The sequence below is a fragment of the Microtus oregoni genome, unplaced genomic scaffold, assembly GCF_018167655.1.
Source record: "Microtus oregoni isolate MIOR12 unplaced genomic scaffold, Mior012 000026F_ref0000081, whole genome shotgun sequence".
Classification (NCBI taxonomy): Eukaryota; Metazoa; Chordata; class Mammalia; order Rodentia; family Cricetidae; genus Microtus; species Microtus oregoni.
In genome coordinates, this window is record NW_024543085.1 from 14293357 (window position 1) to 14318348 (window position 24992).

General features: G+C 42.9%; 1 protein-coding gene across 1 annotated transcript in view; it reads right to left on the bottom strand.

The window, feature by feature from the left end:
• Nucleotides 1-24712, bottom strand: part of Wnt2 (Wnt family member 2) — a 40872-nt gene extending 16160 nt beyond the window's left edge. Inside the window, exons 1-4 of the mRNA XM_041675616.1 lie at nucleotides 24414-24712; nucleotides 22209-22435; nucleotides 16995-17272; nucleotides 963-1227 (exon numbers count right to left, since the gene is read on the bottom strand). Of these exons, the coding sequence (XP_041531550.1) occupies nucleotides 963-1227; nucleotides 16995-17272; nucleotides 22209-22435; nucleotides 24414-24496 (853 nt within the window). The 5' untranslated portion in view covers nucleotides 24497-24712. The remainder of the gene's footprint in view (nucleotides 1-962; nucleotides 1228-16994; nucleotides 17273-22208; nucleotides 22436-24413) is intronic.
• Nucleotides 24713-24992: the final 280 nt, after the last annotated feature.

Consider the following 24992-nt stretch of genomic DNA (forward strand, 5'->3'; position numbering starts at 1 on the left):
TATCAGTTAATCTAGCTTTAGCAGCTGGCTGCATCTGCCTTGTCTCACTGACTCTTTTGCAATTATTTCCGAATGGAAAACAAACCCAGAATCTAAATTGAAGGCTATTTTTTTTTTTTTCTGATAGTAAATGCCATTGCTTCCCAGTAAGCGAACGTCTTGAGCCAAAGTGTGTTGTGGGTTCCCATCACCTCCTGTCGGCTGAGGCCTTTTCACTCATTCTTATTTTGCTCTAGAATGTTCGGAGTCATTGCAGCCTAACATTGACCTTGAGGGCGAGAGGTGGGGAGGACACATCTATAAAAGCAGACAGGTGGGGACAGCTGCTATGTCCAGGCTAGAAGTGGGACTCTTGGAGTTGAAGATAGAGAACATGTTGTTTGCAAGGGGAGGGCGTGGCTTGAATAATGAGTCACCACTAATCACAACTGCCTACACACAGCCCACCTATGGCCAAAAGAATGGGGGTTCATCCTTGCTCTTTAATGTCTGACAACTGTAATTACACTGGGATCGTGACCCAGGGCAGGCTTCAGAAGAGGCTAAATTCCCAAGCCCTGGGGTCATCTCCAAGTCACAGGGCAGGGATGTGTCATGGGGGAAAATTATTACAAAACTGTCCCCTGCTCAGCTCAGGAAAGATGCTGGGCAACCACACATAACCCTTTTCTAGCCCCTAACTAGAATTCTGGACAAGCAGGAATTCTGCCGGCCTGCGTGTTTTGACGCTTTGCCACATACCTTCTTGTTCATTTGTGTTTCTTCAGAACCTGCACACGTATCAACCTGTTTCTCTAGACGCTTGGGAGGATTTTCTGTGCAGTTTCAGTATGAATTAGAAAGGACATGAGCCTGGAGCCTGAAGGCAGGCATCTGCAATTATACAAATGGCCTGCTGAAAAGTATAGTATACCCAGTTAGACTGTAGAGCATTGCTCCCTGAAGGAATTCTCGGAACTTACCCGCCTCTCGGTCTCTGATACAGTAGTCTGGAGAATTCTCAAAATACACGAGGTCATTTTTCGTTGGCTTCTTAAATCTCTTATTAGCCACCGTGAAGCCAGTGCCATCCTGGTTCATGACGACCTGGATGGCCCCGTTGTACTTCCTCCAGAGATAGTCGCCTGTTTTCCTGAAGTCAGCCATTGCCAGCCAGCATGTCCTCAGAGTACACGAGCCGCTCACACCGTGACACTTGCATTCTTGCTTCAAGAACCGCTTAACAGCCTACAGGAAAAGACAGAGGGGAGCTCAGTGGGGGTGGACCTAAGCACAGGACCGAGCTATGAGTTTTCTCTACCTCAGAGCCTGGGGCTCTGCGGTATCCTTTGTCACTTGCTGTTCGTTTTGGCTACACTATGGAAACTGTAGCCTTAGGTAGAAAAAAGATGGGAGACTCCAATTGTGAACCCCATCTACAATCCATGTAACCAATGCTCACTGTTTTATAGGGTACATAGCCAGATTAGTTATTTTTAATTTAAAGCATTTTTCATACAATATATTTTGATAATATTCTTTCCCCTCTCCCACCTCCCTCCAGATACTGCCCCCTTCCTTCCTATGCAATTTCTTGATCCCCCTGCTTCTTTCTCAAAAACAATTTAAAGACAGATTAAATGAAATATTTTCTAATACATAATAACTTATTTATCTTAAAAATGCATACTATTACAATGTTGAGCATCCTCTATCAGAAACCAGAAGTGTTTTGAATTTTGGAGATATTTGCACATATAATTTGAGATGTCTTTGAGATGGGATCCTAGTGTAAACTGGAAATTCATTTATGTATAATTTTTGGAAATGTAGCCAGAAGATAATTTTATACTGGAGTTTGGATTGCTTCTGTTTTGATCACAACCTGTCTCGTGTAGCCAGGTAGAGAACTTTCCATCCCACCATCATGCCATTATAGAAAATATGTCAGATTTGGGAACAAATTTCATTTTAGATTTTTTTTAAGAGTGAAGGATGTACAACCTGTATTGATAACATAATTTCTAAGACTCATCGTCCAATGACTCAGATATTGTGACTACATATGGAATGCTTGCTGTGTACACTTGGTCTCAATGCAACAGTCCCCTCCTGCGCTGCAACTGCCCCCTCCTACACTGTAACAGTCCCCTCCTGCACTGCAACAGTCCCCCCTTCATTGCAACAGTCCCCTCCTTCACTGCAACAGTCCCCTTCTACACTGTAACAGTCCCCTCCTGCACTACAACAGTCCCCCCTTCATTGCAACAGTCCCCTCCTTCACTGCAACAGTCCCCTCCTGCACTACAACAGTCCCTTCCTGCACTGCAACAGTCCCCTCCTGCACTGTAACAGTTCCCTCCTGCACTGCAACAGTCCCCCCTTCATTGCAACAGTCCCCTCCTGCACTGCAACAGTCCCCTCCTGCACTGCAACAGTCCCCTCCTGCACTGCAACAGTCCCCTCCTGCACTGTAATAGTCCCTTCCTGCACTGCAACAGTCCCTTCCTGCACTGCAACAGTCCCCCCTTCATTGCAACAGTTCCCTCCTGCACTGCAACAGTCCCTTCCTGCACTGCAACAGTTCCCTCCTGCACTGCAACAGTCCCTCCTTCACTACAACAGTCCCTTCCTGCACTGCAGCAGTCCCCTCCTGCACTGTTGTGAGTATTGAAAACTCAGATCCAGAGACTCCAAGAGACGCCATTAAGGAGAACAGAAACCCTGGGGATCCACCAGCTTCTGTATTTGGTCCTCATTCAAAAACAGCACAGTGGAGCCTCTCTGCCAACCCGTTTGAATCCCCAAACTAAAGGGATCTGAAGGGAGGGCGGAGGTAAATGGGGTAGTGGATCCCTTGATGGTATTCTACAAAGTGCTACCTGAGCAAAACATTCACGGTTTCTCTTCCTAAGAAACTGAAGGCAGGACTTTCAACTCTGTGTGCACTCTCTCTGAGATTCTGGTGTATCCGTGGGGGATGAAGTATCAAGTCAGTTGACAGAAGGGTAGATGAACTAGGCTGCCGGGAGCTCAGGTCTCAGCCAGCCTGCACGGCCCCTCACATGTTCACGTTGTTTTCAGCTGCCTCTCCCTAGTGACCTCGCCATGGTCGTTTTGCCTTAGTGCTTGACCTGGCTTTTCCTCTTGCACAGACTTGCTGCCTGACCAAGATATGGTAGAGTCAGGTGTGCAGAGAGGATTTCCATTCCAGAAGTCAGTGTCTGTTTACTCACTAGCCCGGAAATATGTCAAAAGCATTCAAGGGCAAAGAGAACCACAGTTACAGGCCAGGTGTCACAGTGGCCTCAGGTTGTTTGGTTATGTGGCTGGATCGTTGTCTTCCAACTTGGAGTATTGGCATCCACATAGTGTTTCTCACTTTGCCAGGCATAAACAAGACTGTGCCCCCGTATACCTGGGCTAAGTCCTTCTGATTGTGGACCAAGACAAAGAATTGGATTCTCTACATTATGGGAACTTGGACATCTATAGAGGGCATCTTAATGTAAAAATTATCCTCTTGCCAATGGTCTTTACATTCCAGGTGTGGGGTATGAGGCTCACTGGACTATCCAATGGTAGACAAACACAACCCAAGGAATACCTTCTAGGCTCCCCAACTTTGTCTAAAAGCTTCTCTCCTAAGATCTGAGAGCATCCTACAGAACACACTCCATGACAAGTACTGACTCCACCCTTCCTCTTCCTCCCATATTCCTTTTTGCAGCGAGGCTACTCATTTGTTAGTAACATTCCCAGTTCTAAAAATACCAGGAAACATCCTTGCCCTGCCTTTGTCATGCTAAGTTTCCAGGTGACAAACTGCAAAGCTGACATTCTCATATGGTTAGTGGGAAGATTTGCATACTAAGTTTGGATCTGCAAAACACACCTAAGCGATGCCTACAGAGGCACATGGTAGAGGCAGATGCTGCTGATCTGGGTAAACACATTTCCTCCCTTGCTGACTACCTACCGGCTTTACTTAGCGGTTGTGAAGCTGTATGCTCCAGGCCTGACCAGGGCCTCTCTGATCCCAGAGCGGCCTAAATCACAAATGTTCATTTCCCTGCTCACACACTGACTTTTCTTAGCCTGTGGAGCATGATGTTTCAATTTGTATCAATGGGATTCCGGGTAAATGGGTGTCCGGCTTGGGAGGAAGTTTCCTTTACTTTTTCAAAGAGACATAAGGAGAAATGCTTTTTCTTTGTCTCTTGATGACTTTTTTCTTGTATTGTACGATACTAAGGACACGAGGTCAGCAACAGGATAATCAGGATCATGTGTGAAGCTGTATGCATAGTCTTGAAAGATGTGAGGAACTGGGTTCTGGAGAGTGTTGTGGAGATGCTCAATGAGCCCTACTAAGATTTGCCCAACATCCAGACCTCTTGTGATCCAAGACAGTAAGTTCTCCTCATTATTTAGTGCCCCTCCACCATGGTGAAAGTACCCAAGTCAGTTCTTGGCTGTGGTTTAATGACAGACCATAGCAGAGAGCTCACACTCCCTTACTAGCTTGTGCTACATCTCCACTCCAGTTACTACAAGGCATGTCCAACACTCGCACTTAGGATCCACCTGTACCTTTTCTATTTGCAGAATTTATAGCCTTTAAAATCCGACCCTTAACCCCGAAAACAGCGAAGCGCAACTCAAACAGAGAAGTAGAGGGATGATCATCTGTGCTCTGAGATTCTGTTTCAGACTACGTGAGGAGAGAGGAAAGCTCGGGGTCACACCATAAGGTTCTTGAATTCTAATATACCACTGGATAACCCCATTGCTTTTATTTCAGACAAGGTCGCATGTAGCCCAGGCAGGCCTCTGCTTCGCTGTGTATGACCTTGACCTGTTTCCACAGGATTACAGGTATCTGTCAGCACACCCAGTTTTTATGTGTTGCTGGTAGTTGGATTCTGTCCAAGCTTTGTGCAAGCATCTAGCAAGTGCATCACATCTCTAGTCCTACAATAGCATTCACTGACCACAGCAACCATTTATTGAGGTCTTAACCAGAGTGAGTCAGGCTCTACACACAGTGATTTACACGCACTATCAGGTATGCAACACAATTAAGCAAAGAAAATTAGTTTTCCCATTCCAAAATCAAGACAATAAGGACAGCCGAGCGATGGTGGTGCACGCCTTTAACCCCAGCACTCGGGAGGCAGAGGCAGGCAGATCTCTGTGAGTTCGAGACCAGCCTGGTCTACAGAGCTAGTTCCAGGACAGGAACCAAAAAGCTACGGAGAAACCCTGTCTCGAAAAAATCCAAAAAAAAAAAGACAATAAGGACAGTAAGATCTCTAGTCACTAGCTAGACAGAAAAAGAACTCTGTACTCCAAGATCTGCAGTCTTCCTTGACAAACATACAAAATCCTCAGTCACATTGGGATTTTCCTGAAACTTTGAATTATCCATCTCATTTCCCTCCCTTCTTAGGAGAAATCAAAAATTCACTCTATTGTATTTGCAATAGCAAACTATGAGACCAGGATGGCACAAGTGGAAAAATGGATATGTAAGTTCAGGTACCTGGTGAATGTCGGTATTTTGTGGCTCTTTAAATGATGAGGCAGGTCAGTGTCTTATGCATGAAAGAAAGTCAAGTGATGAAAACAAAGTGCAGAACAATATATATGGTATGTCCCGCTTTTTAGAGCTCAGCATATGTGTCCACGCAGAGAAGGAAGGGAAAAATGTTCTTTTACAACCCGGCTGTGGTCTGAGGAAATGCAGAGTCTGGCAAGAGAGGGGAAGACTCTAGCTACTCTGTGTAGTAAAGTTTCGGGAATCCGAGGACTGTTCCCTGGCAACTGGAGAGAGCAGAGCCGTGGTTCTTGTTTCTGGCGGCGCATTAAAATCACCTGGGGATCATTTGCAGCTCCTTCCCAGGCTGAGTAAATCAGAACCTTGAGGGGGTGGGGCAGGCTTGAAGCCTGAAATGGAGGACTTGCAGTTCTTCAGGTAATTCTGATACACAGCCTGGGCTGAGCGTCAGGTCCCCGGACTTCAGGAGAGAGGGTAAGGAGTTCCTGCTCCACTGCCGGAGCCTGGGGGCCTCTGGAAGGCAGAGCTCAAGAGATGGCCTGTGGCAGGGGTGGGCACTGCATTTTTATGGACCGGGAAACTGGTTCTCTAATTCCAGTTTTTTCCCACTCTGTGTTTCTAGGATATCTGAATTATCATGAAAAAAATTTCCACAAGTAACAATCTCCCCTGTGGCTGATTTGGGGAGAATGAAAGAAGGCGCCCAAAGGTGTGAGACCCCCAATTCAATGGCTTTGTGTGTTAGTAGGCCACACAGAAGAACTGAGTGAGTGGTGGGACACCCCTGAGGTTTTCAGACGCACTGGATAAAGAGTTAGGGGTCTCCCATTCACAGCTGCTGATGGAGGAACTGGTGACATTTTACTGGATGACAGGAGACTGAATAACCCAATCAGAGCACTACCGTATAGTTACAGTTAAGTCTTCCATGATATATCTAGATGCTTATTCAAAAATTTGAATACAATAATACGTATTGGCTCTCTATATCTACGGCTTCAACAAAGTGCGGATTAAAGAAAAATTAGGAGGAACTTCGGGAGATTCCCCCAAATTAAAACTCGAGTTTGTAGATGTGAGCTCTGCGTTGCGTCCACCCCCATCAAGCACAGTGGAGACAGGCTCGGCCAGCACACACATCTTCAGTCTCCACCGCTCACCGTTTGAGTACTGTTCATGAGCATCGTGTTTACGCATGCAGTGTCAGATCTATGATGCTGTGTCCTTACTGAACATGCTCACACTTTCTCTGATCGTTATTCCCTACTCAGCATGCCATAACAGCTATGTGTCATCTAAATTATCAAATGATGCTAATTGAAGGAGATAAATATGTGTACATATATATATATACACACACACATACAGACAGACACATATTTGTCATGTGCAAATAGTACACAATTTTATGTAAGGGATTTAAACATCTCAGATTTTGGGTATCCACAGAAGATTCAGAAATCAATGGACCACAGAAAGGGCTGAGGGATAATGATGTCGCTAACTACTGTTAACTGTGAGGTCAAGTGCAGGGATGTCGTGGGAATGAATTTTATCCGCTGTCCTGTAGCACAGCCTCTCTGACATGAAGAAGGCTCGTAGGACGAAGGACTAGCTTCAGAGCTGAGATTTAACATCATGTGCTCCTACTCGGCACACACACACTTCCCCGGATGCCATGTTTTCCTTTTGTCTGACGGCTCTTTCTGCTTGTAGTACATTCTTAACTCCTTGATAGAGCACAGAGGGTACATTTTCGGAATTCTTCAATGTCTAAGGTCTTACTTTGGCCTTCACATTTGATTAATAGCTTGGTTGGGTATAGAATTCTGGATTTGAAATGATTTTTCTCTCAAGTTTGGAGGTGTAGCCTTCAGGTTCTTAGCCTCCAGTGTTGCAGGTGGGAAATAGGATTTGTTATTGATCCTTTTAATATGGATTTGTTTTGGCTTTTGTTTCACTTTTTTCCTCACACAAAAAGTCCTAGAATATTTTCTGTGTTCTTGAAGTTCTGAAATAGCACACCTTAGGAATTTTTCCCCAATTTTCCCATTTCCTGACAATTATCAGACTTTTTAAACTTAGATTGGTAGACTTCAATGCTGAAATATCCTCTTTAAATTTGCCTTTCTGCACTTTCCATAGTCTTTGTGGCATTCTAATTGGTTCATAGACCCTGCAAATACATTCTCTGTGCCTTTTTAATTTTAATTTTTTTCTTAAAAACTTTTCTTCCTGGCTTATTGAGGGGGAAAATGCACTAAAGTAACATTTCTAGTTTTTCTTATCTTTTGCTCTTTTATCCCCAGAATGGGGAAATGGACTTGTCCAATTGGTGAGTTTGAAGGAAGGACTAACGGCTTCTCCTCTCTTCTACGGTGGCATCTGCTAGGCTATTAAGACAATGAGGACTACTGAGAACTCAAGAACAATGGCAATGGGTTTCTGATCCTACTGCATGCACTGGCTTTGTGGGAGCCTAGGCAGTTTGGATGCTCAACTTACTAGACCTGGATGGAGGTGGGGGTTCCTTGGACTTCCCACAGGACAGGGAACCTTGATTGCTTTTCGGGCTGAGGAGGGGGGGGGCTTAATTGGGGGAAGGGGGGGAAATGGGAGGCGGTGGCGGGGAAGAGACAGAAATCTTTAATAAATAAATAAATTTAAAATAAAAAAAATCATGTTGTAATTAAAAAAAGAGAGAGAGAGAAAACACTATGGCCAAGCCTCGCAAACCAGCCAGAGAACTCATGAATGGGATTCAATGCCTAGCCTTTGAAAGGGCTGGAGACTCCACATTCTGGGATCCGTTTGGAAGCACTGTGTGGCACAGGGCTCCATCCCTTGGTGCAGGATTTTTCCAGTCAGCCGTGATATGGACATGATCGCTTCATCTGTCTGCTCATTCGGTGCCTGGTTTCCAACCCAAGTGAGGAATGGGGGATTGTTTGTGGACCTGCTTAAACTCCATTTGACTTGACTTTCGGGAGAGTTCTTAGGTTTCCTCATCCAATTCCTGTCCTCCTATCATCACTATATCAAGACTTCCACTTTGGCTTACAGATGTACTATTTTCTTGGATCTCGGTGAGAAGACTGATCAGGCTTTGTAAAATTTCTCCTCCCATCTGTAAATTACTGATTTTAATTTGGGAGTCATTTTCCATTTTATTGCACACACTTTTCCATTGCGCAGTTTATCAGTTTTATATCTAACTATAAATCTTGTTTTCTCTTTTTGCTGCCCTCCTGTTAAAGAAGAATCAATTGTAACTCGTTTCTCTCCGGTGCGAGACTGACAGCTTCACTCACAACCTCAGACACACACCGCCATGAAGCTAGAGCGCCTCTTCTCTGTGGTCTCCTGAAATCTCTCCTAAAAACTCTCGTGTTCTATTCCCGTTTTTGATTCTTACTGAAGGCCATTGGCCCAATCCTGTTAGGCATCCCTAGTCAATTCCACAGCTCTCACAGATCTTTATAGCATCAAACTGGCCAGAATGATCCTTGAGGACTTCCTCCACCACTGCGTACCAGAAAGCCAGCTGATTTTCACTCTGTGGTGTCCTGTTACCCTGTCACTGTAAGCTACAGCTAGTTTAAGAAAGACAGATAAGGTAGGACACTTCCAAGAACAGTAGCCCCCCTTATTTTGGTGTTTAGCACTAGTACAAAGAACATTTTTAGCTCAATATATAACCCTTTTTTTCTAAGATTCTCCAGTTGCAGTGTTAAAAATCTTACTGATCATATTTTTTGAAACCCTTAAATGTTTGATTTTGAGCATTTTTAAGTTTTTGACTTAGAGTCTATTTTCTACTTTTAGAATTTAACATTTTAAACTTCCAATTATAAAAAGGAATTCTAGATATGAGCATTCTATATCACAGAAACAAAATTCTGTATATTAAAAGACAGAGAAAGTAGGCTGGGCAGTGGTGGCACACATCTTTGATCCCAGCACTTGGGAGGCAGAGGCAGGTAAATCTCAGTGAGTTCAAGGCCGGCCTGATCTATAAAACAGGTTTCAGAAAAATCAGAGCTGTTAAACAGAGAAACTCTGTCTCAAAAAAAAAAAAAAAGCAAAATCAAAAGCAAATGAGAGAGGGAGAGAGACAGACAGAGAGAGACAGAGACAGAGAGACAGAGACACAGAGAGAGAACTATAGAAGGATATGCTATACATGCATTGTGTAAAAGAATCTATTTTATATTTCTTTGCTCAGCCTGCTATCAGACTATGATAAAGAGGCATAATATTCGTTGAGTTCTTATTTTATGCCAGAGCATGTTATGCATCTAAAGTAACTATTTTATTCAATCAACACAGGCATGTAAGGTATATTACTATCCCCCTTTACAGGTGAGGATACTGAACTCTCAGAGGCAGCGACCCACAGGCTATAGTTGAGATATACAGGCAGACAGTGAGGACACCTGAGGTGTCACGTTAACTCGCTTGATAGTTTTCTTATCCTGGATGTACAAAACCTTGGGTACATGTTCCCCAGATTCAGTGAGTCCTACAGCTTCCTTCTCACAATGTCTGCGACTTTAGGTTCAAAAAAGAATTATTTTGCCTATTGTGAACAAACTTCCCTCAATGAGAAGGTTCCCTACATAAACTTTGATGAAAATCAACCAGAAGGAACTACTAAGGTGACCTCATCAGGTTTCCTTAAAGAACAGAAGAATGTTTTACATGCATATTGCCAAGCTTGCAAATTCTAACTTGAGGCATACTAATTTTTCAATCAGAAAAAAAAGACCACCTATTTTATATTACATAAAATACTTGCCAATAATCAATTGGCCTTGCCTTAAAAATCAAATATATAATTTGTTTTAGGTCTCTATGTAGTGAGTACTTATAAACTGAGGCATTTGAAGAAGTGTCGCTGCTCCGGTTTTTAGTTAGCTGTATTTCACAAAGCAGCCAACATATTTCTGGTCCTATCGGTTTTCCTGAGGAAACACACATTAAAAACACATTATTTAATTTCCAGATTGGCTTAGAGCCAAGCGCATTTATTACCAATTAAATCCTTTTGACAGGCCCACATCTCTAAGATAGGAGTTCCTGAACCCCCGAAACAATTTATATCCTTCAACTGTACACGCACTGGAAGCAGGGAAGGCAGGAATGCTTATTAGAGAAAGTGCAATTGGTTAGTTTCTGCAAACGTTTATGCCGTTCAGTAAGGTCCTGGGACTGCTTCAGTCTGTCAGCTATTAAAAACAGTGACTGTAGGTGGGCTTGCTTGGGTAGAAAATATAAGGTGTGGGATTTGTATATGTGGGACTTAGCATTCCCATTGACCAACCATCTCTACAATAATTCAACAGAACCTTCATGGAACTGAACTGATTTTGTTAAGAGTTATCCTCTGTTTGAGAACTTTTCATTTTGGTTGGGTTTCGGTTCATGTGGTATAAGGAGACGTATAGTGTATCGAATACACACTAATTTGGGGTTTAATGAGACGGAGGCGGACGCTCACTCCGAAGTCTCAAGATCTGAGTTTTGAGTATTATGGACTAAGGAGATCAGCTGGGAAACAGACTTGCGAGCTGAACTTTGCGTCCTGTAAAGATGTTGGAGGGTGTTCATGGGAAGGGCAGGGTGAAGAGGAGGTAAACACAGCTTGGCTCTGCGGTGAAGTTTGGTTTTCCTTCCTTGTTCATTGATATTCCTTTCTTTTTATGAGTAGGGTTTCTTTTTCATCATATTCCACTTATCTGAAGTCACATCCATTATTTGTTCATTACCTATTTCAAGTGGTATCAGAGCATCTATTTTTTAATATCTTTATTAGAATTTAGATTTTTTTAACCTTAAAGTTCTGCCTATAAGTTATACAATACTGATTTTTTTAATGTTTACTTTGGAGGCATTTCCTGTGGATGAACTTAAAAATGCTTGCTGTTTCTTGGCACACACACACCCCCCCCCCTAAAAGGGCTTGGTGCTTCCCCTTTTCAATTTTTGCCTGGTACTTGTTTGGGCAGAATGCTAAAGTCCCTCATTCCAGAAGGTCCTCCCCTACAAAATGCAAGATAGCAACAGAACTGAATTTTCAGATCACTTCAATTAGTAAATACTTCTGTTTTCTCACATGGAAAATGTACTTAACTTTTAGCTTTTCTTGAAACCTAGTGCATATGTTTAGACATCTTGTTTTCTATGGTAATGCTATAGAAATGTTATAGGCAGCTTGTCCAAGGCTGTGTTCAAGTATTATAGGATTTTGACTTCTTATTGCCCCAGTCAAGAAGACATCTATAGCTAGAAATTGTTCATGATTACTATGGACAATATTAAGCTTCATTATTATAAAAATCAGTATCAGCAAAAGTTACCAAATGCTTTGTTTTCTAGTTAATATCAGAGAGCAAGCTATAATAGTCCTGAGACCAATACTTGAGACTAGTCATAAAATTCAAGGAGCCAGAAGAAATCTTGCAATTCTCTTAATAAATCCATTTTTATCATTAATTCAAATATATCATAAAAGGTTTGAACTTTGATACCCATTACTCTTTCAAAGCAGAGTTAAAAGGAATTGAAGAATATGTAATATTGAACTAAAGTATTGTGCCTTTCCAGGGGCATCCAAATGTCTTGGCATAGGTGTGACAAAGATACATGTCCTGTTTTTGGTCCCATTAAGTCTGTAAGTAGCTTCTCTATGGAACCCTGGTCATTCTTCACCTTTATGGTGTTTCTCTATGGGAAATCTCTTGTCTCTAGTTTGTAGGCTTCATGTGGTGTGTGTGTGTGTGTGTGTGTGTGTGTGTGTGTGTGTGTGAAAGAGAGAGTGTATGAGAACATGTGTGTGTGTGTGTGTGTGTGTGAGTGTATATGTGTGTGTGAGAGAGAGAGAAAGAGAGAGAGAGAGAGAGAGAGAGAGAGAGAGAGAGAATGTGTGTACTGTGTGTGTGAGACATTTATCTCCTCGGCTAACAGCCTCTTCCCTACAGTGGTGCCACCAGAGGCAGCTTTTCTTGCACTTAAAGGCCACCATTACTCTGACTAAAAGCTATTCCTGTGGCCATGCACTTCTCTTCTATCTGCTTTCTCATCTGACTCAGTGCTCCCCAGTGTGTTTGTCACGGTGGCTTTGACAAGCCCTCTTTGGAACTAAGTATCACCCAGTGTGTCCAGACTTGTAGTGTCGTTCGCTGACATTCTGTGAATCTTTCAAATGTGATCAAGTTGCTTAAGTGGAGCTCACAATGACCCATGGCCATGTTTTCAACATTAAAACATCATTTCCCTGTTAAAATCAATTGCTATTTAGGAGTCTTTGTTAAAAAAAAAAAAATCAGGTGTCCTTTTGTGTGTGGCATTATGTCTGGATCTTCAATTCTATTCCATTCATCAATGCTTCTGTTTTTATTATGATAAATATTATAATATTTTGTAATATCTTATTACAATAGCATGTTTTTTTATTGCTAAAACTTTTATATTACAGTTTGAAATCTAGCTAGGATGGTTATAGACACAAAAGGGGTGAGCACAAAATCTCACCTCTAGTTAGGAGGTGTTTGCGATTGATACCTACTGGGTGCGGGAAATCAGTTTTTATCAGTGTAGTGGCACTGGGTACATCAACCACACTTCCAGGCAAGCCTCGTGCTCAGGAGTAGTTGATAGATATGCTTTGTTGTTGGCTTTTTTTTTTTTTGTTTCTTATTTGTTTTGGGTCTTTTAAGAGAGAGAAAGAGCAAAATTGCGTGGGTAGGGTGGGAAGGAGTTGAAGGAGTGGAACTTATGATCCAACTAGATTGTATGGAAAAAATTAAAAAACACAAAGATTAAACAAGGGGCAACCTCATGTTCACTGAGAGAGTCTGCGAGATGAAGCTGCACAAGGGGAAATGTCCTCACCGAAGCCACCTTCCAAAGACAGGATGCAGCTGCTGTTTTTCTAGAAGGTTCAGAAATAGAGATAATGTGGAAATACAGACATGTGCCTACAGGCAGACACAACGGTATTTGAACCCCGAGTCTGGCGTCTCATCATCTGACAATACGTGGGCCCCTTAACTCCTTGTGGGCAATTTCCCACCTGAAATTAGACATATTGAGGCTCCATTTATTCCTGTGAAGATGTGGGAAGACCCTCTTACAGAACAGTTAGGAGGACTCTACATATCGGCAAAACTATGCTTGTCTTAAATGTGCACTGGACTGCACAGAAGACGGAATGACTGATTAAACACTAATAACAATTCACGTTCGGTTTGGGCCAGCTTCTCCTACCTGAGTCATAAACAATGTAGGCTCCACTAATGGGAAAGAGACCTCTCTAAGTACCTGCTCCACACCAGAGGCTTGAGCTGCTTGCTTATACCTATCTTCCCATATTCTGCATATTTCATTTAATATTACATCGGACAAAAACAGCGAGCAAGGCCACTGTTACTGCAAGATGAATGCTGAGGTGAGTCTGACCACTGAATTCCACGTCCTTTCTGTTTCCGCCATAATAAGAGAAGGCTTTGGAGAAAACATTTTTATAGAATTCTGTTATGGAAATTCATATTCTTATGGAAACTTCTAGAGTTGTTAAAGAGCAGTATTTGATTCTATTGAAAGATTACTCTGATTCAGAGTCTCTTAATAAAGTTTAACCAACTTGTGGTTATTTCTTCTTAGCCAGGTGGTGGTGGTGCACGCCTTTAATCCCAACACTCGGGAGGCAGAGGCAGGCGGATCTCTGGGAGTTGGAGGCCAGCCTGGTCTACAAGAGCTAGTTCCAGGATGGGCACCAAAGCTACAGAGAAACCCTGTCTTGAAAAAAAAAAAAAGAAAGAAAGAAAGAAAGAAAGAAAGAAAAAGAATAGACTACTTTCAAAGCCCCTTACAACAAGGTCACGGAAGAGAACAAACAGTGGCTTCTGACCTGGTGTTGTTTGCCGGTCATTCACTGAAAATTGTCTTAATTTAACTTGTGAGTCTTTGCAGCATGGCTTCTTCAGACTCATAGCCTGAAGAAACTGCGGAAGAGCATTCTAGAACCAGTTGAACTTACTTCCTAATTCTATTTGGAACCAGAAAACTAGAGTCAATGAAAGACAAACTTCAAGTGAACATGAAAGCAGAAAAATAATATAAAGTCTTTTGAAAATGGTTAGAAAGAATAATACAGACTTAGATGGTATTACAGAAGAGAAACACATGAGGGTGCTCTAACCAGCTGTCATAATAAATTAATTAACTGTAGTTATTGGGGGAAATTGAGGTCTTATGTGGATGGCAGTGTTGAGTTGTGACTTAGCATTGACTAAACAGATATATCTCAGAACAGATGACTTTTCTTTCAAATAGAATATATTATTCCCCCCCCCACACACACACACCACAATACTCTCATTTTAAAAAGTAGATGGTGTTCTTATCAGACAATTTGGAAAGCACTAAAAAGTAACAGAAGAAGACTCCTGACTGATGTTGCTGTCAGTCCTGGGGGCCTGAGATTTTCTAGAGCTGGGCCAGTTGGAAACTTAGCTCAGGAGGCTGCCTTCAAACACGAGCTCAGCCTGTTCTCATTTTGATCCCACAGACCTTCTGCTGGTGAGAAGGGGGAGTTGGTACCGGGGGCCTAATGACCGCAAGAAGAGAATTAGAGACGCATGTTTATCTCAATACATTTACTCTTATTAAAGTTCATATTCACTGACATCATGCATCTCCTTGGAAAAAAAATCTGCCCACCCACCATTAATTAAAGCCACATTTTAAAAAGTCAGTGTGTGCACTTTTATTCCAATCAAAAGGAGCCTCCTAAGTTCTGTGGAGTAGGCAGGAGAACATCTGAGGCCTGACAGCTGTTCACCTCTGTGCAGTGAGCAATCACGTGATTTACATTAAAACACTTGTTTATGTAGGACCCGGTACAGACTAGCTAAGATTAGCTAAGATCTATCGTTTTGAAGATTCAGTGTCTAATGAGCTATTAGAAAAGCTTAACATAGATTTTATGTTACACTCTTTCTGATACAATGTTGCCTATCTTTCCAAATAGAGAGATGCAGTTAAAATGCCCCATTCACATAATTAAGCAGTGTGCTCCTATCCAAGACACTACGCTTTACAACCTACACGCGCTCTAGCAGTGTCCAAACAAAGGCCAGTATAGATTATTTTTATCTAAATCATTGAGCAAACAGCAGTTCCCAATAGGAGGATTGCACAACCCCAGCCTATACTCTTGGCACTGGTCACTATAAGTCCGCAGCTTCACGCGAATGAAGAATGCTAATGTTTAAGTTCAAAACAGGCACTGTTTGTAAACAGCTCAGGCCACACTAGTCCTATTTCAAGTGCGGAGTGAGAGTCCCTTTCTTCGGCTTCTTTGAAATGAGGTTTGCTCTTTTCAGGAGTGCAGTAAGGGGATTTCATCCAAACGGTTCGGTTCTGTTCTACGCTTTTCCTGTGCTTTTGCCTATCAGTCCCTCCTCCCCACCTTCCACTTTTTTGCTTATCGTTTTTTTGTTTTTTGTTTTTTTTACAAATTAATATCAGGCATATTTCATGTTTTATTGACAAAAGACAAATTGCAGCTGTTTCTTTTGGCAATTAGATTATCTTTTAGTGGTTTAAACCAAATATTTGTTTATCTCAGCCAGTTTCTACTTTATGACCAAAGGCGGAGATAACAACATTCTGGTTCTCTTGTTGGTCTGGCCAAGATGACAACTGAGCCATCCTCCCTCGTTAATGCCTTGACCACGGGCACTGATGCGGTTTGATACCAGGCTGAAGTGCCTGAGTTCTAGTCCTGACCTCTGACCAATTCCTGGTGAGAACCTTCGAGACTTCACTTTCCTTATGCACCAAATGGGTATTTGAAAGGCCCTTGCAGACCAGATTCCTATGGACCAGGAGGTTCCTCAGGATGAAAGGATAAGGGTGTTTCTTTGGCTCTCTTATTCAGGCAGTAGCATAAAAAGTGGGGGAGGCTTGATAGTTAGTACTGGGTTTGGCTTCCAAAAAAGCCACTCAGGAGACACCATCTCACCAGGCTTGGTGAACTGCTTTCATGGAATATCTAGGAGAAGATGCTCTGGGTATTGGTGCACCCTACAAGTTTTCAATATTCTATTGCTATTCAGGATGAAGAACTATCTGGCTGGCAGATGATACCTCCTGCCTGGACTTCACATTATCCAGAGGGATCATAAAATACTTGACTCACTCCAGTGTGCATAGCAATGGGGTGGACTCCTTGAGCTCAGCTGTGGGAAAGAAGGCAGGGCATGGGTGGGGATGTCTCAGCCCAGTTGATGGTACTCTTTAGGACAAGTGGCCCTGGGCTGGGGGTACAGTGGGAAGGAAGCTGTGTCTACACCACATTTAGTCAACTCCAGGAAATCTGAAGGTAAGCTCTGTCTCAATGAGTCCCAGGGCCACCGAGTCCTCAAATGAGCAGGAGAGTGGTTCCTACCTTCCTTCCGGCTCTGTTGTTGTGAAGGTTCATCAAGGCTCGGGCATCCTTCCCTTTCCTTTCCTTGGCGTCTACAAACGCCCGGGCGAACTTGATCCCATAGTCAATGTTGTCGCTGCAGCCACCCCAGTCAAAGGTGCCTTTGCTGTCCTTGGCACTTCCTTTCTTCTTTGGGTCGCAGGAACAGGACTTTAATTCTCCTTGGCTACAGGCCCTGGTGATGGCAAATACAACTCCAGCTGAGGAGATGGCGTAAACAAAGGCAGATTCCCGACTACCTGAAACAAAAATGCTTTTCTTAAAAGTGGTCAGAGAGCGTCTCTTAAAGTCTTTGCTGTCATATGGTGCATCTCCTATGTTGTTCAAGGATTCTTTTCGAGATCTGAGGCTATTTCTTTAATATGAATCACTTGCACTTAAAGTAGGCTTTGATGCATTTACATATCTAATGTCCAAAGACAGAGTAGAAAAGATAAAAAAAAAAAAAGCCTTGTTCCTGGTTTCAGCAAGTCACATTCACCCCAAACCCTAGATGTCCCATAAGATAAGGACCAGCACGAGTCACTTCGTTTCTCCTTCTATAAAACAGTCTGGATTCTACAACTCTATCATTCATTCCATGGTATGGTTTAGAAGTCATCACAGCTTGGAAAAAAACTGTCAAAACAGATACTATTGCGTGTGACTATAGTGTTGGCTCCTCCAGAGGCTGGGGTGGAAGACTGCTTGAACCCAAGACATGGAGGCCAGAGCAAACAAACACCCTCCCACATCTCTCGGCATTACCGAAGATATTAAAGCAAATTTAACCTACAGACAGTGAAATACTGACATCAAGGACATCTTGGCCCTAGAGTGGGAAGAGAGTTCAGGCAGCCACCAGCTCCTGGCATTAACCCGGGAGAGCTGGCTTGCCATCAACTCTCACAAGTAATTGGAAGGTTGTTGAAGGCGATATGCAATATCCTTGGGTTGCATACTGTGTCTAACTACTAAGGTGATTTCCCTTTCTTCTGGAACACCTGCACTAAACAGTGGTATCGGGTCAAAGACAGTGAAAAGCTTTTCGTTTGGTTTTTCTGAAAAGAAACAAATTTACCAGCTATAATTAGACTTGGGCAAGAACCCTTTGGGGGCTTTCGTAGACTTGTTCTTTATTAGAGAGCAGCCTACTTTCACTTGCAGGCCGAGAGGTACATATTTCAGGGCAATAACTACATTAAATTATTTTAATAATCTGTAGTAACTCATAACACAGTGTTGTGGTAGAGTGACAGATATAAGGCTCTTTGGGGGTCTGCGTGCACCTCATTTTTCAAGTGGAACTGTATTTCATTGTTATTAGCATAGCTTTTTATTAATGGCTGTTGCAGCAAATATATTAACAATCAAAATAGAGGCTGAACAAGCTAATGCCAAGGCAAGGCGGAAAGCAGAGAACCATTCAGTGGTTCAATCTGTCAAGAGCAGTGTGACTCTTTGAACCACAGCAGCTGGGAGAACAGACCACTTTTTCACACTGAAACCTTGCTCATTTCCACTTGTCAGTTGGCGCTACAGGTTACTGGGCATCGTTTGCAAAATTTGCATTGCTTGTCTCATTATTAAAAACCAGGGACCCAAATCTACACCATATTAGGTGGCCCTTACCCAAGCCTTTTAGGAATATCTCCACCCCAAACTCTAACCATCAGAAAAGGGAATCGGTTATTTTCAGGGATAATCACTTAGATGAGTATTTGTCACAGGTAGCAAGCAGTGCTCTAGACAGAGGACTGTGAGCTCCCAGGAACGCTTTCAAAAGTTTCAGCTTATGCTCTCCGGCTCCCACATAGGTAAACAGGAACAGAGAGGTAGCGACTAATCTGGCTTGATTTTGTCTACTGACTTTTAGATAAGCAACACTTTCATTATATATCTACTTTTATAGTTTTGAAAAATTCCTTGCTGCTAGTTGTCTGTTTTTATCACTGAAAGTCTAGTTTGAAATTTGAAGTTCAGTGTCCATATTTACAGATATCATATGTAGGAAATAATCCCACATGGTTAATGTGTTAGCCACTAATCTTATAGTTTGAGTAAGAAATTTTGTAAGTGAGGAAAAGCATGGAAGATGTGCATCATAGCATGTTAGGAACTCACAGTATTTTAAAAGCTGTAGAGGTTTTTAAGGCACAAAATTCATTCTCAAGTGATAGCTAAACAATCACATTAACTTATTGACTCAACCAAAAAATGGTAATTTTCTATAATTCAAGAATAATTTCCGAAGAAAGCATCCATCTCTCTAAATATATGTTATCAATTAAACATATTCATTAATGTCTAGATATTGCCACATCACTTTTTGTTTTACCTCCAGATGTTGTAAGTTCATGTAGACATGGAGTGAAGATGTTTTCAGTTAAGTGTTTTAGATGATTCGCTAAAAGGCTGTGTATGAAACAGTAGCATGTTTTGGGATCTGGCCTTGTAACAAAACAGAATTTGGTCATGGGTTTCTTAGAAACCCTGATTCTTCTTTAGCCCAGCACAACTGGAATAAAGTGCTCATCTAAATGGTGATATGGATGTCTCCTGGTGTGTTACTGTTGGAGTTGCTGTCTTTTGAGGTCTGAAACGCACCGAGCAGTACTGGGTTTATTCGGGTTAAATTGCTTTCTTGTATCCTATCTTTACTGTCCTTGTTTTCTTTTGTCTTTTCCTCTTGAAACTTACAAGGATGAACCTTCCTAATCTCTTTTTGTTTTTAAAGCCCATTCTAAAATTTCCGAGGTATCTACTTAAAAGACTATGTTTGGGTTTTTCACTACCTGTGAACGGTAAATTCCAAATGTTTTAAATAAAATTCATTCTATTTTACTCAGGTCTCTGGGCACATGAGGCAATTGCTCTCCACGTCTCTGTAATCATGGGAGATTTTAGTAGCATAATCATATCCTTACAGTGGTGCTACCCTTCGTCTTCCTAGATCACCTTTTAAGGACATTTACGTTTCTAACAGAGAGTTCTTCGCAACTGTAGATTGAAATGCCCCTCTAAGTAATTAACTGTGAGAAGTCTGTGGATTACTTCATTGGAATTTCATGATTATTTCCAGGATAAGCTGTTGTAGGCCAAATTCAGCCTTCCGCAAACCAACGCAAAATCGCCAGTGACAGTTGCAGGGAACTGAGAAGAAGCTGGCCTGCTGTGAAGAGTGGAAACAAATCCTGGGCTGCTTTGAGGGTTTTAAGTTTTGAGCACCTTGGCAAAGGGCTCAGCATTGTCTGTAGGAAGTCCCCGTAGAAAGTCCTTGTTTACCTGAGGCCAAGTCAAAGAGGCCTTGGACCAAGTCAATGGGTTCAGCTTTCTCCCATTACAATCTCTTCCCTCTCAGTGACTCTGCAAAGTGTTCTATGAACTGACCCTCAGCTTTGGCAGAGATGCCATCTTTTGGAACATTTGTTGAAGCTGCTTCCTTTTAGGCCAGTGTCATGGCTCAGCATGAAGAAGCTGAGTTGACTCTCAGGACCACACAGTGGAAACAAAGAAAGAAACCAGTTTTAAACTTGTCTCCTCGCCTCCACAGGCTTCCCTCCCTGCCCCGTAATAATATTTTAAAAACTTAAATTACTTCTTTTCATTTGTGATTTAAGGACTGGTTTTTTTTTTCACCCCTCCATAAGCAAAAAAAAAAAAAAAAACAAAAAAAAACTTAAGAGGTCTACAGGTCTATCCAGTATAAATGGGAAGTTCCTCTCATTTAAATCACTGGAAACTCTTGAATCTATTTTAATCAGGGAAAATACAGCCTGTGATGACTTGGGATGGATATTTGCAAACTCTCTTTGACAAGGGCCAGCACTAATTGTTTTACTGGTGAACTAATCTAGGTGAAGTCTTAAAATTCCATGAGGCTGACATTTGCGATTATTCTTTCAAAATTTGCGATGTCATATCGAAACTCCAAAAGGAATGCTTAAGAATATAGTTCTTAAACTAGAGAATAAAATTGCAGAGTATCACAGTAAATTAACTTTAGGGATACTCGAAGAGCGAGAGTACTACGCCCTTGGGGGATTTTAGAGACATTCATTTATGCATTTGGCCTCATAAAAGCCTAGGGCTACGATGATGACATGATTAGAAACACCCTCTGGTAAGCATTACCAAGTGCACAGGCTGGATGATTTTCTTGGGAATGGGAGGGAGTGGGGTGGGCAAAAACAAGTGTAAAGTTCTCTGTTTCTGTCTTTCCACATAAACTGTTGTATTTCTAGTCAGACTTCCAACTAATAAATGGGCAGAGTTATTTCTTAAAGGATGCTCCTCCTGCCAGCATAGTGGATGAATGTTATTTGAAAGTAAAACTTGACTTTAATTTATTTTCTATGATCATATGAGAATATATCACTAGCTTTGAGTTACTTTCAAAATTCAGACATTTAAAGACCCCTTGTATCAATTAGAAAACAGTAATTAAATATCCCTCTAAGAGAAAAAGAAATCTCTGCATTCAGGGTCCTTAGTCCTCATTCATAAATATTCTTACTACCTAAAATGTAGCTGGAAAAGCAATAGGTTCTCACTACAAGTTTACCTAGTCATTCATGTAGCAAGTGAATGAAATGGGACCTACAACGCACAGGTACCAATCAAAGTGGAGAAAAGGAATCCAGGCTAGTCTCTGCCCTTGCGGAATTTACATTCTATGGAAAATAGCGTTAAGTAGACACAGAGTGACTCTGACGTGGTTAGTCAAACAAGAGGTCAAAGGTGGTATGGTAAGATTTGTCTCTCCTCACAAAATTTTCATAGTTATCTTAAGTAATAATGATAGTCTTTGGATGATCAAGAGTTTGAACAGACTATCTTGATTTCTGAAAGGCTCCAGCCTCAGAAAGACATTTTTAAAAAAAAGTCAAAAGAGTTCTGTGGTTGCTTTTTTGTCTCCAAAGACAAATTTTGGTCCCAAATGTTCATGCAGTTTTGAAGTGATGGACAGAGCAAAGCGTGGAAGGAGACTAGCCTGCAATCCCTCAGCCCGTGGTCTGTCAACCTGCTCCACCAAAGACACATAGACTTGAGATAGTTCCTTGACTGCTACAGCTCTCATCTCTGGAATGAGATGATGCTACCCCAAAGCACAAACTCACTGAACAGAATGTCACTAAGCACACACAGGGGCTTTGAGCACTGGTGCAGGGAGTTGGGTGAAGGCAGGAGACTCACTTCGAAGTAGGACCCGGCCGAAGAGGCTGTGGTCTCTGTCCAGGGTATTGCAGTTCCAGCGGTGCTGGCGGAACTGGTGCTGGCACTCCGCTGTCCACTCAGCCACACCCAGGCCAATAGCGCGCATCACGTCTGGGTGTCGGTGGCACAGCTGCCGTTGGCGGCTCACCAGGCCTGGCACATTGTCACACATCACCCTAGAGGAGCCACTTGTAGCTCTCATGTACCTGTGAGAAAGCAACAGAAAGGCAAAAGTGATGTGAAGGGAGCTCGGTGTACCCCAGGAGGCCAGCATCCAAAGCACTGTTTGAGTTACTTTTCTTCCGCTAGCACTAGCAGGCAAGGGGTACTTAATTTCCATTCAGTGCAGAAGCAGGCAAGGGGACAATGACCAATGACCTGATCAAAGCTACTTCCAAATAGAGTGCCGATTATCTCCTGGATTTGGGGCCACCAAATGATGCTTTGGAAAGGGAGGTGGAGGTAGTAGCACTGTGAAGATCAGGGCTTGAAGTGGGGGGGGGGCAGTGTCTTTAGGAGAACACAGAAAGAATTTCAAAGAACTCTCTGCTCTCAGGGACTGCCATATGTCTGCTTTTGGCTTTGGAGGAAGCTGACCTTTAGAAGTTCCTCACTCCCATTTGTTTGACCTAAATGTCTTCAAAACTGCCAGCATCGATCCCATTAGCACCTGCTGGGACCCGAGGCTGCCTTCTTCTTACAAACATGGCATTCTTCCCACACTAAAGGGTCCTTAAAATGGTTTTATTTTCTAGCTCTTTTTGGTGCTTATAGAAACTTTTTTTGGGGAAAAAATCCTTCTATTGTTATCAAGAGCACTAAATATTTGGAAGAATCAGTCCGATAGCACCATAAAATACTTTTCAAAAAGAAACTTTAACAAAAAATTGCATCATTATCTCTGGGCAGATGTTCTCCATTAGTCGTGAAACATTTCGAAAGGTACCTTTTGGATAACCCAAGCTGCCACAGGGGTCTTTTGAAGTGATCAAACAAGGGGAATAGCTTCTTCTTATAGTGCCATTATTTTATATGATCATAAAATCATTACAGCTGTGACAGCTGAGAGACAATGTGACAAAATGCTGGAGCAACGAATAGTATTTCTACACAGATGGAAACAGAAATAATCCTTTTATTGAAAGAATGGTCAATCTGATAAATCCTTCTTTGGTCCTGTGTTAGCAAAGGGAAGGCTAAAGGCCTCCCTGTTCAACTCCCTTAGGAAGGAGCTTTCACGCCCTCCCCCTCCCCCTGCCCCATTAGCAGCAGTGATTTGAGTGATTTGCTGTTTCTCTCAGGCACTTGGATGTGTAAATAGTCACTGACTTTGGCTGAGAGCCTTACAGTTGTCCAATACAAAAAGATGTGTGTATGTGGGATAGCCAATCTTTCTGAACTTTAATATCTACCCCGGTAGTCTATGTACAAGAAAGTTACAGAGCTCTCAACTCCATCTCTTTGCAAGGTCATAAAGTTGAGAGGTGGAGACGATTTCTGCATAGGCAGAGACTACACAAAATAAAGGATACATCAGCATACAAAGACAGCAGCCTAGTTACGCCTTAGGAAGACAGTTTCGAGTAGGCTAACATCTTGGGTACCTCAGATCTAGTAGTTTTGCATCAAAGTAATAGTTCCTACCTGGAGGCTGCCTTGTTGGGGTGAAGGACCAGGAATGTGGAAGGACGGGAAATAATACAAAATTCCAGGCTTCAGGTGCTACAACTCCAACTGCCTGGACTGATTTATCTTGAGGCAGTTTTTTTTGAGGATGTTGGGGTGGGTGGTGGCTGTTGTCGTTTTCAAGGTGAACACACACACACACACACACACACACACACACACACACCGTCTCTACTACAGTTGGAGACCAGGCTAGCACATTTCTCAGAGGAATAAGATATTGGCTGCTTTTGCTGTCATTCAGCTGGATCCAAACATCCAAACATTAGAGCTCTCATTTGTGGGGGCATGGGGATGTTTTTGGAGTTGTCAAAGCTAAACTGGGTTTTGGAGAAAAGCAAAGGGGTTAGGCTCAGGATGCTCTGAAAATACCGTGTTGCTCCAGAATTCACAACTACCAGGACTGGGCAACAGCCAGGGAGGGTCTATGCGACCAGTAGGGTCCCCCCTTCCATCTCCAAAAATCCATCAGCACCGCGCCCATATGCGTGGACTTACCACCATGAAGAGCTGACCTCAGGGGTGTGCCAGGTCAAGAGCAGAGGGAGCCAGAGCCAGATTCCACCGAGAGGGACGTTCATATTAACCCCCTTGCGTCTACATCAGGTCAGACTCCGTGTGCGGGCGCCATGCGTGCCCGGAGCAGAAGCGCTCAGCTCCGGGAGCGCCTCGTCACGGCTGCCGGCGCCTCTGCGCCCCCGCCCCCCCGCCGCTCGCGTCTGCGGCTAGTGGTGAGACTCACTGATAAAGTTTCAAAAGACGAGCCCAGCGAGCGATAAAGGGCAGCCGGGACTGCCTCGCCCACAGCCAATTCCCCAGGCGATGCGAGCGCAGGCAGCCCCAAGCTCTGCGTGCCTCCCTCGCACCCTGTCCTTTCGGTTCCCCTCCAGGCGCAGCCAAGGAAGGGGGCGCTGCGCCGGGCGGGGCGTGGGGGGCACCAGGTTTTATAGAGGAGTGGGAGAAACGATGGCAAGAGATACCTCCGGGTGAGGAGGGGTAGAGGAGGTTGGCAAACCTCGGGGTTACCCCGAGCATCATTGAGGCAAAGGCACCTTTGGGCGAAGTTCTTAGCCAAAG